This window comes from Ochotona princeps, chromosome 22, assembly GCF_030435755.1.
Source record: "Ochotona princeps isolate mOchPri1 chromosome 22, mOchPri1.hap1, whole genome shotgun sequence".
NCBI classification, from domain to species: Eukaryota; Metazoa; Chordata; class Mammalia; order Lagomorpha; family Ochotonidae; genus Ochotona; species Ochotona princeps.
The window spans coordinates 35,858,551-35,870,425 of NC_080853.1; the positions used below are offsets into that span (position 1 = coordinate 35,858,551).

An 11,875-nucleotide genomic window follows, 5' to 3' on the forward strand; every position below is an offset into this window, starting at 1 on the left:
ACACTGACCACTGGGGACCTCAGGCTCTACCAGTTAAATGTCAGGCAACAGCTCCACTGCCAGTGAACCCCAAGGTGGCAATAAAGCATTATTGTTCCAGGAAAGCCAAGCCTTGCAGAGCCCCCACGCAGGGGAGCCCATCAGTGGAGAGGTATAGGGCATGGGGGTTGGGAGGGAACTGGCAGGAGCAGGTGCTGTGGTCTCCTGGGCAAGCTCTATAAGACACACTCCACACAGCAGTCCTGCCTCCTGTAAGGATGGCCCTGCCCATGGACATCCAGCTTTGGAGGACTGGCAGCGTCAGGAACCCAAGAAGGAAAAGTCGGCCGGACCTCTGGTATCCACTGGAAGTTTTATTTCTTTACAGTTCTATCCCAACCAGTCATTTAAAAATCAAATAGCACAGACCTGAGGGGTGGGGTTGGAGTCTGCACCTCCCTCCTCCTCACCCGGGCAGCACGGGGGAGAGAGTAGCGAAGGTGGCTGAAGCGAGGTGGTGGCAGCAGCAGCAGCGGTGGGGCCATGTCACAGAGCCAGCTCCGTCTTTAACCCAGACCCTGGCTGGGTTGGGGAATGGGTAGGACCCACCCCAGGCCCCCACTTCCCTCCTCAGATAGCCTCCCATGGGGGCTCAACCCAATGCTTCTGGCAGGAGACTGAGGCACATGGAGGAAGTGGGACAGGAGGTCATGGGAGAGGCAGGGTGGTGGCACAGAAGAAGGCAGAGGTGAGCAGTGTGGGCAAGGCCTGGCATCGGAGGCCCCTGGATGCTCCACCCCCTCACCCCCATGCCCATCCTGGGGAGGAGGAAGGACGCCACACCACTGCGCAGCATGTTGGGAGCCGAGGTGGGGTTAAGGCGGAAGGCCCCGAGAGGACAGGGCCGGGGCGTCAGTCGAAGCCATGCCAGTCACTGTGTTCTGAGTCGTATTCAAGCTCAGCGCCCACGCATTTGACACCGTCCAGCAGCATGGGCGTGCCGTGGTGCCGGTCTGCAAGGCAAGGGTGCAGAGTCAGGCCCTGCTGGACTCTGACCCCGAGGCCCTTCCCTGGGGGACAGGCTGGGAGGAGGGAGTCGCCCAGAGTCACATCAGGGCCCCTTCTCAGACACTTCTGGAATCAAGACAAGCTCTAGCCAAGCTCTTACCCATGACTCGTGCCTGTACCGTCACTCGCACGTAGATGCCGGCCCCTCCTTCGCAGGCCAGCAGCATCTCCTCCTTGAGCACGCCCTCCTTGTGTGCCGAGTATTCACACTTGACACTGTAACCTGCCCAGGGGCGTGGGCCACTGTTAGCACCTCCCTGACTCCCAGAGCCACTCCACCCCCAGCAAACCACAAGAAAGGTCCACAAAGTCTTCCACAAGCTACAAGAGCCCCCAGACTCTCCCCCCATGTGGCCCACATGAGCCCCCAGACCCCCCGTTGTGGCCCACACGAGCCCCCAGCCCCCACCCCCAATGTGGCTCCAAGGTGCTCCGGCTTCCAGCAGACCCTTCACTCCTCAAAAGCAGGCAGTCAGGCAGAAGGGGTGATGAGGAAGAGGAGGGGTGCCCAGGCAGGCTGGCAGGCTCTGAGTACATCAGGCTGTGAGAGGTTCTGGACCAAGAGGTCTCCATCTGCTGAAGGACAAGCTCCCAAGCCAGGGCAGGGGACAGCAGCCGAGACCCTGTCACCGTAGCCTCGAGCAGGCCAGGCCGGGACATGGATGCAGCCTGAAGGCAGCAGGCAGATTGTGAGAAGCAGCCTGGCAGAACCCAGGCCCCGGACAGGTGGTATTCTCACAGCCCCACGAGTCTTTCCTTGGTTAGGCAGGAGGGGAGGGCATCTGAGACGGCGGACCTGCAAGGCACCCCTACTGCAAGCTCACAGGGGTACCATGTCCCTGACTTACTGAGCTGCCAGTCCCCCGTGTTCTCATTCCCACTCTATCCCTCCAGCAGCCTGGAAAGCAGACGCACCTTCTGGGACAGGCAGAACGCTGAGCAGCCGGAGGTGCAAGCTGGACATAGGTGCCTCGCCAACATCCTTGCTTAGCCTGTGCACTGGGGGCAGGGTAAAGGTGATCTCGTACCTGTGCAGGATCTTCAGGAAGCCAACCTGCAGCAGGAGGGATGGGTGGGGGATGCGCCTTCAGCCACTGCTCCTGCCAGGGCCCAGCCAGGGTGTGTATCTGGCACTGCTGCCGCAGGCAACCCGGGAGCCCCCCTCCCTCCATCGCCCCAGGCCTGGGACAGAGCCCCTTCCACCAAGGACTCAGCCCTGCAGGCCCTGTAGCCTCCTCAATTATTTCAACATGGAAATAACTGGCTGGGGACCACACAGTACAGCCAGGGTAAAGTCACCCTGGACCTACCGGCCTTCCTGCTGTGCCTGACAAAGCAAGGCTCTTGCCACTGGCTGCATGGAGATGCTCCCAGTCCTGGACCCAGGCCAGCTGCCTGCCCGGATCAGGCTGCACAGCATGGGACAAGGGGTGCACCAGAAGCAGTAACAGACATTGCAGCAGCTGTGCCAGCCACACCAGGCCCATGGGCCTGGCACCCCCTCTGAGCCCAGCACACGCCTGGATGCCCACCCAGAGGCTCACTGTGTCCAACAGCCTGGTACCCCTAAAGTCCAGCACACTGGATGCTCCCCCAAAGGCTCACTGTATCCAACAGTCTGAAACCCCCACTGAGGCCAGCACATGTCTGGACACCCACCCAGAGGCTCACTGCATCCAGCAGCCTCCACTCAAGGTCTGAGAGATTTCTGTTGTTGGCATCCAGTGCCCTCTGGACCCGATGCTGCCTTTGGAAACTGCAATGGTGAGGAGTTCTGCAAGCCTGTAGCTCCTGAGCACAGTGCTTGACAGAGTGCCAGTCCCGTAGGCACACTGCACCTTGTACCCCCAGTGCCTGTGGCCCACAGCCCTGCCCCTGGAGGCCAGCTGGGACTGTCAGGCTGTTGATGAGCCTGGACTGATGTCCTGCCATGCTCAACCTGACTCCATGGTTGCACCTGCCCACTGTTGACCTTGTGACCACTGGACCACTTGGCAAAATTTTCCAGGGGAAATACTCAGAGATGTACAAAACAATACTCCTCACTAACTGCCCTGTTTGTAACAGTGAGAAAACAGACATGGCCGGAACACCCAGGCATGCGGAACCAGCTAAGTCAACGGAGATATGCATAATGGAACACCAGGCAGTTGTCAAAGCTCATGGAAAACTATTCACTGACACAAGACAGCTTGTCCCCTGTGACGCCAGCTTTCTGGTGTTGACCACAAGGCTTTGAAAAACACTTGGAATAACACATGTCAAAATGTTAGTCCCACTTCATTCTGAACAGTACGATTGTGGATTCTTTCAAATCTCTTCCTCTTTTTCTCTATGTTCCATTTTTTCTTTAGCAGAAATGATAGATTTTGCAAAGGTAAAGAGCTTATTTTTTTTCCTGCTCGCGCCTTTGCTCCTTTGGGGAGGGTTGTAGGCCGAAGGAGACAAGCAGGACAGCTGAGCCCCACCTCTGCTCGGTCCCACAGCTGAAACTGGCCCTGCAGACAGCGGGCTGCTGCACAGTGCAGCACCCAGGCAGCCAGCCTCTCATAGCCTTCCAGAGCAGAGCCTGGCCATGGGAGGAGCCACATAGCCGCCCGCCCATGGCCAGGAGAGCCCACATGGGTGGGAGATCAAGCCAGGGAGGGGAGTAGGTGCCATGCTGTTACCATAGCCTAGCTACACACCTGAACCACAAATGGGCTCCTCACTCCTCCCAGCAGGGTGTGGGTGGGAGCTGTCTCACAGCATGGGCTCCTCCCTCTACCTAGCAGGGTGTGGGTGGGAGCTGTCTCACAGCATGGGCTCCTCCCTCCTCCCAGCAGGATGTGGGTGGGAACCGTCTCAAAGCATTGGGGAAGCAGGCAGTCCTTGCCAGCTCAAGCCTGTCCCTGGGGAGGCCCGGTGCCCAGCGTGGGGAGCGTGATGAGGCCACAGGGGCTCCAGCCCAGAAGGATTACAGCCAGGCCTCAGGAGTGGATTAGTGAGAGCCTCACCCCTCCCCTCCTCCCCAGGCTGTTGCTCTGTGGTCTTGTCCCCCCCACACACTCCTGTGGAATGCCATCCCCAACATGGGGATGGGGCCAGAAGACCTTTGCTGTAGCTAAACAGAAAACAGCACCATGCCCTTGGGCAGCCCAAACAGTGGGCCAAACAGAGACAGCAGGCCTAGACCTGAACCCATCCCTGTGGCACCACCACGAGGCCTGTCCAGCAGTGCTGTCCACGTGGGGCCAAGGACAGGATGGCTCTGGCCACCTTGATCTACATGCAGGAATCTCATTAAACCGTCACCACTTCCCATCTGACAGCTGGAGAAACCAAGGTTTGGGGAGGGGCTAAGAGGCACTGACCAATCGTCCTCCTGGAGAGGTCAGGCAGGCCCAGGAAGGCAGAAGGAGGAGGGACGAAGGCTGCTGAGACACAGCAGGCTGTACCTTGACCAGGAAGCTGCTGTCACTCTCCTGGGTGACCATGACCACTGAGTCATGCAGCTTCTCATCAAAGTGGACATGGCTCTGGGAGCCTTCCGCATCATGGCCTGCTGCGAAGCGGATACTCCGGACTCGGGCCTTGTTGCCTAGGAAGAGCGGAAGAGCGTCCAGGGGCTGCCGGCTCCCTCTGCCCCCCCCCCCCATCAGCAGCTGACTGGGCTCCCTTCAGGGTCAGGTGCACGTAGGACATCATACGGCTGCAGTCCCCACCCCACACCCTGGCCCCAAGAAATGCCACACCCCAAATAGGTGGGGGTCTCAGGGAGTGACCAACATGAGCCCACACTTGGGGACACTGGAGGCAGGGAGGGAGAGACAGAGAGTCCTCCATTCCCGCTGTGGCACATATGGGCAGAGTCCCCACCCCTCACACCCTCTCCCAGCTCCTCCCAATGACCACAGAAGAGAGCTGGGGAAGGCAGGGGTAGAAGAGGCACCAGGGGACCAACCTGAGGAGTGAAGGACGGAGGGACAGACAGCACACTCGGCCCACCCAGGGGAGGCTGTGGCCATGGCTGGACACCACTGAGGATGGCCACCAGGAAGGAGAGCCCAGGGGCCCTGTGCCCTGACCGCCCCATCCCTCAGCTAGGAAGGGAGAGTCTAGAGGCCCTGAGCCCCAACCGTCCCCACCCCCACCTCAGCTGACCTCCAGTTGCCTGGGGCTCTCCAGGGACACACAGGGCAGAGCTGAGGGCAGGCGCCCAAGGACACTCGCTGAGAAAGGCCAAGTGCGTGTCCCCTGAGCTTCCCGGCCTGGGCTTCCCAAGAGCCCTGCCCGTAGTTCTTGATGTCACCAGCAGAGCCAGGAGGCTGTGTGCAGGCTTTGGTCTAAGTCCTCAGACATTCTGCTGAGGCCCAGGGGGCCAGCATGGCACACTCAGAGCCCTGCGGAGCACCCCCAGACACAACCCCTAAATCCTACCAGGTCACCTTTAGTTCTCTGGACTCTAAGTTCACCCCAGCTCCTGCAGTGAACAGGGACACAGTTACAGGAGCACACATTGCCATCCAGCATGCCAAGGAAGCACAGAGGTGCCCGCTGGGGCTTGAGGAAGCCCCAGGACCCAACAGACACTGGCACACTCCACACCCTGCCTCCCCACCACCCCCTGCTGGGCCCGGGAGACACTCACCCTTGTTGGCTGCAGCCATGGACGCCCTCACTGCCGTGGGTGGAGACACACACTCCTGCCTCCTGCCGGACGGCGTCCCTCCAGCTCAGCAGCCTCCCATGCTCCAGGGACACCAGCAGGAGCCTGGGGAAGAGAAGTGAGGGTCAGCTGTGGGCCCTGGGCTGGGGTTGGGCAAGAGCAGGGAATTGCACAAGGTCTCTGCTCCATTCCATTCCCCAACCCATCTGACAACCTTCTGATCCAGGGCCCTGGGGCTGCATTGCTCTGGGGCAGCTTCTGGATGCTGGCGGTGCCAGCACAGAGCTCCTGGGCCCAGCCACCCGAGGCTTGCGGCAAAGGCAGCCTATCAAGGGGAGGCCTGGACTGGACCACTCCAGGGGCAGTCGGCTGGATGCTGAGACCCATGCTCTTCAGAGCACGTGGCCAGTGTAGCAGGCGTGGATCCAACTCAACAGTCTGATGTGTGCAGGGCCAGAACAGGGCCCAGGGAAGACAAGCAGGTCCTCAGGGGTTCCCTTCCAGAGAGCAGCAAGGGCAGAGATGCCAAACAATCGGAGGCTGCGACCCAGCCCCCGGCCTCTTCCTCTGCGCCCACAGGGCCACCCAGGGACTGTGTCCACTCAAACTGTGAGCGTGACTGACGGGGACAGGCCGAATCCACAAACCAGAGCGGTGCACAGGGCTTATAAAGAAGCGGAAGCAAAACAAAGCAAGCAACCACTCCCGTGTCACCACCGACGGTGCAACATCCTCACTCTCGTCCCTCACACTGGCCTGGAACAGAGGAAACACCAAATGCTAAGTCACTTGGCTCCTCCCGAAGAGCAGGGGCAGGGACAGGCAGTGAGGCTGAGCCATGGGGGAAGGCTGAGGAGGAGCGTGTGCCACGGGCAGGTAACCAGCTATGTTTTTTATTTCCACTGATTTCCATGCTACCTGGAAGGCAGAGGGAGCTTTCACTCGTTGGTTCAGCTCCCAAACACCCATAATAGTGGGGGCTGGGCCAAGCCAAAGCCAAGAGTTAGGAACATGTCAGGGACCCAAACGCTTGAGCCATCAGCTGCTGCTGCCTCCAGGGCAGGAAACTGGACTGCAAGTGGAGCTGCTCCTAGAACCTAGGAACTCTGATATACGGGTGTCCCAAACAGCACACTGACTGCTGATCAGGGGTGAGCGGCAGGGCAAGGAGGCGTCACCCAGCCTCTCGCTACCCATCTCCCTACTGTATTCAGGGGCTGACCTGACCCACAGACGCCTGCTGGCATGAAGCAGCCCGAAGTCACAGCCGCGCTGACCAGGGCTTCCTGCCCAAGATGCTCAACCCAGATCTAACAGGGCCTTGAGCTGCAAGAAACACAGGGACTGATGGAACCAATTCAATGACTGTGAGTAAAAGCAGGAAGACAAACCCAGAGGGCGGGGGACTCTCTACAGGACGGCTGACCTGCTTTTTCAAACTGCGAGAAAAAATAAAAGAGGGGGGGAGGCCTAGAGATTGTTCTAGATACAGAAGCAGCAAACCACAGCCTGTTTTTTGTTAGCAAAGTTTACGGGGACACAGCATGTGCTCATCCACAGGTTGCTGGTGGCTGCTTTTGTAACAAGATGAAGTCCCAGGTGCTATGACAGACACTGTACAGCGTGCATGGCCCAAATTTTCACCAGCCCCGTCTGCGCTGAAGGACAAGCAGGACAGTCCCCGGGCTCCTTCCTCACACCAGCTTTGAGGAGAACCGAGATGGCCAGGGCCGCCGGCCTCCACAGGACGGCACTGCAGGGACAGGGAACATGGGTGCCACCCACAGAGGAGCCAACAGGTTTCACCACATACAGCCGTTTTCCATTCGCTTTCAGAGAAACCTGGTGTGATGACAGCATTGAGTGAGCCAGGGTCAGGGGCTGAGCTGCCCAGGCCATGGCCTCCGAGGGCCCAAGGGTCAAGGTGACCTGCCACTGTGGCCTCACTCCCTCCCTTGCTGCCAGGAAAGAGAAGGCCACCCGGGCCCAGGCCCTGCCTCCTAGGCTGGGCATTCCTGAGTCTGAGCCTCTGGCCCACGCGGGCCTCTTTCTAGAAAACAGGAGTGGCCAGGGCCAGACTAATGCTAGGTAAATTCCCTGTAAAAAGCTGACTCTGACTTGAGCCCGGCGCAACAGCGTAGTGGTTAAAGTCCTCGCCTTGCACGCACCAGGATCCCATATGGTTGCCGGTTCTAATCCCGGCGGCCCTGCTTCCCATCCAGCTCCCTGCATGTGGCCTGGGACAGCAATTGAGGACCGCCCAAATCCTTGGGACCCTGCACCCGGGTGGGAGACCCGGAAGAGCTCCCGTCTTCTGGCATCGGATCGGCACAGCTCCAGCCGTTGCGCTCACTTGGGGAGTGAATCATCGGATGGAAGATCTTCCTCTCTGTCTCTCCTCCTCTCTGTATATTCGCTTATCCAATAAAAAATAAATAAATCTTAAAAAAAAAAAAAAAAAAAAAAAAAAAGGCTGACTCTCTCTCAGGTTCCCTTACAGAGCGCAGGGAGAGTCACTGTTGTACCCAGATTTTGAGATCCCCAGAAATCATTAGCAATCTGAAGTTGATGCAAACGCATAAGGGTGGTTTACTCAGATCAGCCTGGGCTCCCAGCCGCCTCCAGTCCCGCTGGACTGCGGGAGGGCAAGAGCAGCCACAGCAGCCCCCAGGTTGGACAGCACAGGGTTTTTATACACTTCAGGCCAATTCTACATAATTTCACAGCCATGATTGGTCTGCTTAACTGTTAACTTTTAAAAAGAATAAGTTGACAGGCTTCTATTGATGGGTTTGAAGCAGGCAACTTTCAAATAGTATAAACTGGTGGGCTGTGGGGTAGTGAGCAAGTCTTATCTAGAAAGCACACCGGGGGCCTCCTTCCTGAGGAATGCTCTGCCTATGTGACCTGTGGTGGCACGTAGGCTGTCAGTCCTGGGGTTCACACAGACCCCCAGCCAAGCAAGCAAGGCAGAAACCACAAAAGCTGAAAATGCTGAGGTTCCTCACCACAGCCCCTCGCCCCGGCTCTGGCTGGGGTCGCTGGGGGTCAGAGCAGCTTGCTCCCCAACCCATTTACTCCAGCCACCCCTTGAAGCTGAGGACTCAGAGCATGGGACAAATGGCCAAGTGCAAGGATGCCTGGCCCGTTTCTTGCATTGCAGAGACCACATCATTGTAGCCACAGGGCGGGGACAGTTCCCCTGGCCCGCCGGATACCCAAGTGACACTCTGGAGGCTCCTCACGGCCAGTCACAAGATACCTGAGCCAGCAAGGCAGGCCTCCCTATCTTGTGCTACCCACTGCCCGGCCCTGCATGCCTTTGCCCAGGCCAACCCCTCTGCCACACCCTAGCCAGGCCTCAGCCCCATCCCAGCACCACACCTGTGTCTCTAGCATCTCTCAGTATACCTGCATCTGCCAGACCACACTGAGCGGAGCCTGAAGGGGTGGGTCCTGGCTGGGCCTGGCAGGATGGGGTAGCGGTCAGGGCCCCGTGGGGTGGCAGGCTTTCAGGAAAAGGAACTCCTCACCACCCTCACCATTCACTTAGCCACCCCCCGCCCTGAGGCCACTCTCCTAGCTCAGCCCCCACCAGCTGCAGGCAGGACCTGCATCCCACGCTGTCCCTGGGGGTCAAGACACAGGATCACGGGTGGGTGGGGGACAAAAGGTTGGGGGCCCAAAGGAGGCCTGAGAAGCCCAGCGTCCTTTCTGAGCCAGGAGCCCTTGCGGTGCCCTGCAGGAGGGCCTCGCACCCACAGAGCAGGAAAAGAGGGCACATCCACACGGACAGAACAAGAGAGAGGAGCTGGCCCTGCCCCCAGCCTCCTCCTTGCGGTCCCCAGGGGCAGCAGCCCTGGTTCCAGCTCAGGGTCTGCCCTTGGGGGGACTGACTTCCAGGCTAAGCAGTGGCCTCCTCCAGACAGGCCTTGGGGCGCAGCCAGGGAGTTCCAGGCTCCCTCCTCCCCCGGCCTCTGCACTGCTAGCCCCCCAGGCAGGATCCCAGGGCTGCAGGGCTCAAGAGGCCTCTTCCGCCACCACTTCCCTGGCCTCCTGCTCCCAGGACAAGCAGGCCCCTAGAGGGCCCAAGAGTAAACTGCCCAGAAGCCCCTGGCGCATCCTCCACACTCTCCCCAGCACCCACTGCCCCATCCATCCATCTCCTCCAGATGGACTGTCAGGCCCTGGACAGGCCCAGGAAGAGGAGGCAGAGAATTGGGACAAGGGCTCTCAGGAGCACTTTGCTGGGGTGAGGGGGCAGCGAACGGCCAGCCCAGACCAGGTCACCCTCAGCTCCAGTGGAAAGGTGGCTTCCAAGCTAGCCGACTTCAACACAGTGACCGACAGTTCCATGTGACCATGCGCTCTCAAGCGAGCTCCCACCCTTTTCCAGGCTGGCCCCAGAACTGTCCCCTCTGAGGCTCTGAGCCACCCCGCTGTGGGACAGGGGACATGTCTCTAAACTCCTTTGGCCTTGTGTCTCAATCCTTCCAACTGCTGAAGCTTGTCCCTGAGCCAGGCCAAAGGGCTTGGTCCTCCCTTCCTCTGTGTCCCTTGCCCCTATCCTGGGGCAGTGCCCTGCAGCCCTCCAGGGAATTCAAGCCTGAAAACCCCCACTGAGTCCCCCAGTGGCGTGCTCACCCCAGGCGCAGCCCAATAACTTACATCTCCAAGCCTGAAGGGAGACAGGTGTGGCCCTGGCAGTCTTAACTGGAGGTCACTTCATTTCCTTCTCCCTCCAGCAGGCCAAAGGTGCAAAGACAAGCCCGGCCATGCGCTCTCTCCCAAACAGGAGGTGAAGCAAGGACTCTTGGACCTCCCGGACAGGTGTCTCCTCCACCACCCAGCATCTGTCCCAGCTAAGACCCACTCCATTCCCACCGCGCCCTAGCCCAACGGCAGGCCGGGGTCAGCCAAGGCTTGACTTTTTCAGTTCCCTGGGGGCAGAGTCACCCCGTCCCCCATTCCCAGCGAGGACTCTGAAGGGGTCAGCCGCGGCCAGCAGGGTGAAGGTTGGACTAGAACCTCCTCCTGGGGCCCTCCGGACTGGTTCGCACGCAGCGGCCCCAGCCCCGTGGGCGTGGCATTCCATTTCCCAACACAAAGCACCGCGCCTTCCCTGGGGACCACAGCAGAAACGTGCTCCCCCCCCCACACACACACACACTGGGACACACCCTGCACACTGGGAGCTGCTCTGTCCCTGAGAGATAATCCGGGGGCTCCCCAGCTCTCAGCTGACGCAGGAGCCTCCCCAGCCAAGGCCCTCCTCGCCGAGGGTGCCGAGGCACAGGGACCCCGCGTCCAAGGTCACACTGCCAGGGGGAACAAAGCTGGGTGGGAGAAGGCAGCGCAGACCCCATGCCACCCCCACCCACCCTCTCTGTGTCACCTGCGCCCTGCAACGGCGACCTGCGGAAAACACGGCTGTCCCGCCGGGTAACGGTCACCCCGGTCACCGGAACCTGTGCCCAGCTCAGCGGCTGCGGAGTCCTCCAGGCCGGGACCCGAGAGCGGAGCTCCCCAGCCCTCCTTTCGCGGCCGCTGGGGGTCCCAGGTACCCACTGCCGGGGACGGCGACGGGGGCTGGGACGGGGAGCTCTGCAGGCAAAGGAACAAGAAGAGGCCACCTCACCTTGCGGGGCGCGCCCGGGGGCCGGGCAGGGCCCGGACGAGCGCTGCGGCGGCGGCGGGGGGCTCAACGCCGAGCACGAGGAGCGCACCCCGCGCCGCGGCCGCCCGCCTCGGGCACGCCCCCGCCGCCGCCATTGGGCGGAGAGAGGGTGGGGCGAGGGCCGCCCTCGGCCAATGAGCGAGCTCCCGAGGGCGGCCGACGGGCGGCGAGCCGCTGCGTCAGGCGCGGGGGACGCGGTGGCTGCGCCGTGCAGGCCGCCCTCGGCCTGGGCCCGGCGAGTTCTCGCGAGGACGGCATCCCGCCTCGCTCCGGGCGCGTCTGGGGCGCGCGGGGCTTCGCTCCGGCGCGGGCAGCCTCGCTCCGGGCGCGTCCGGGAAGCGGGAGACCTCGCTCCGGGCGCATTCTGGGGCGTGGGCGCGCTGAGCGGCGGCAGCCCGGCCTGGTGCTGGGGACGCTTGCTGCTGCTTGATTGGACGCTCGGCTGGGCTTCGCTGCTCTGGGAGGCCTGACAGCAGGCCTCGTGCAGGGCCACCTTCTCCCTG

At 60.9% G+C, this 11,875-nt stretch overlaps 1 protein-coding gene across 2 annotated transcripts; it reads right to left on the reverse strand.

Moving 5' to 3' along the window:
- Window positions 1-333: 333 nt before the first annotated feature.
- ADISSP (adipose secreted signaling protein) lies at window positions 334-11,461 on the reverse strand. 2 transcript variants are annotated; one of them, XM_004593332.2, is made up of 6 exons: window positions 11,334-11,461; window positions 5,678-5,800; window positions 4,485-4,627; window positions 1,963-2,101; window positions 1,148-1,270; window positions 334-992 (listed from the first exon to the last, which is right to left on the reverse strand). In XM_004593332.2, the coding sequence occupies exons 2-6, from the start codon at window positions 5,694-5,696 to the stop codon at window positions 892-894; spliced, it is 525 nt and encodes a 174-aa protein (XP_004593389.1). In that variant the 5' UTR covers window positions 5,697-5,800; window positions 11,334-11,461; the 3' UTR covers window positions 334-891. The 2 variants fall into 2 exon arrangements, with proteins under 2 accessions (XP_004593389.1, XP_058535561.1); XM_058679578.1 differs by lacking the exon at window positions 11,334-11,461 and adding an exon at window positions 11,091-11,114.
- Between the last annotated feature and the right edge of the window lie 414 nt (window positions 11,462-11,875).

Coding starts and splice junctions, on each gene's coding strand:
- ADISSP (XM_004593332.2), bottom strand. Junction 1,271..1,962: donor CGTTCTGCCTGTCCCAGAAG/GTGCGTCTGCTT, acceptor GCCCCTGGGCAG/GTTACAGTGTCAAGTGTGAA. Junction 993..1,147: donor GGTACAGGCACGAGTCATGG/GTAAGAGCTTGG, acceptor CTTGCCTTGCAG/ACCGGCACCACGGCACGCCC.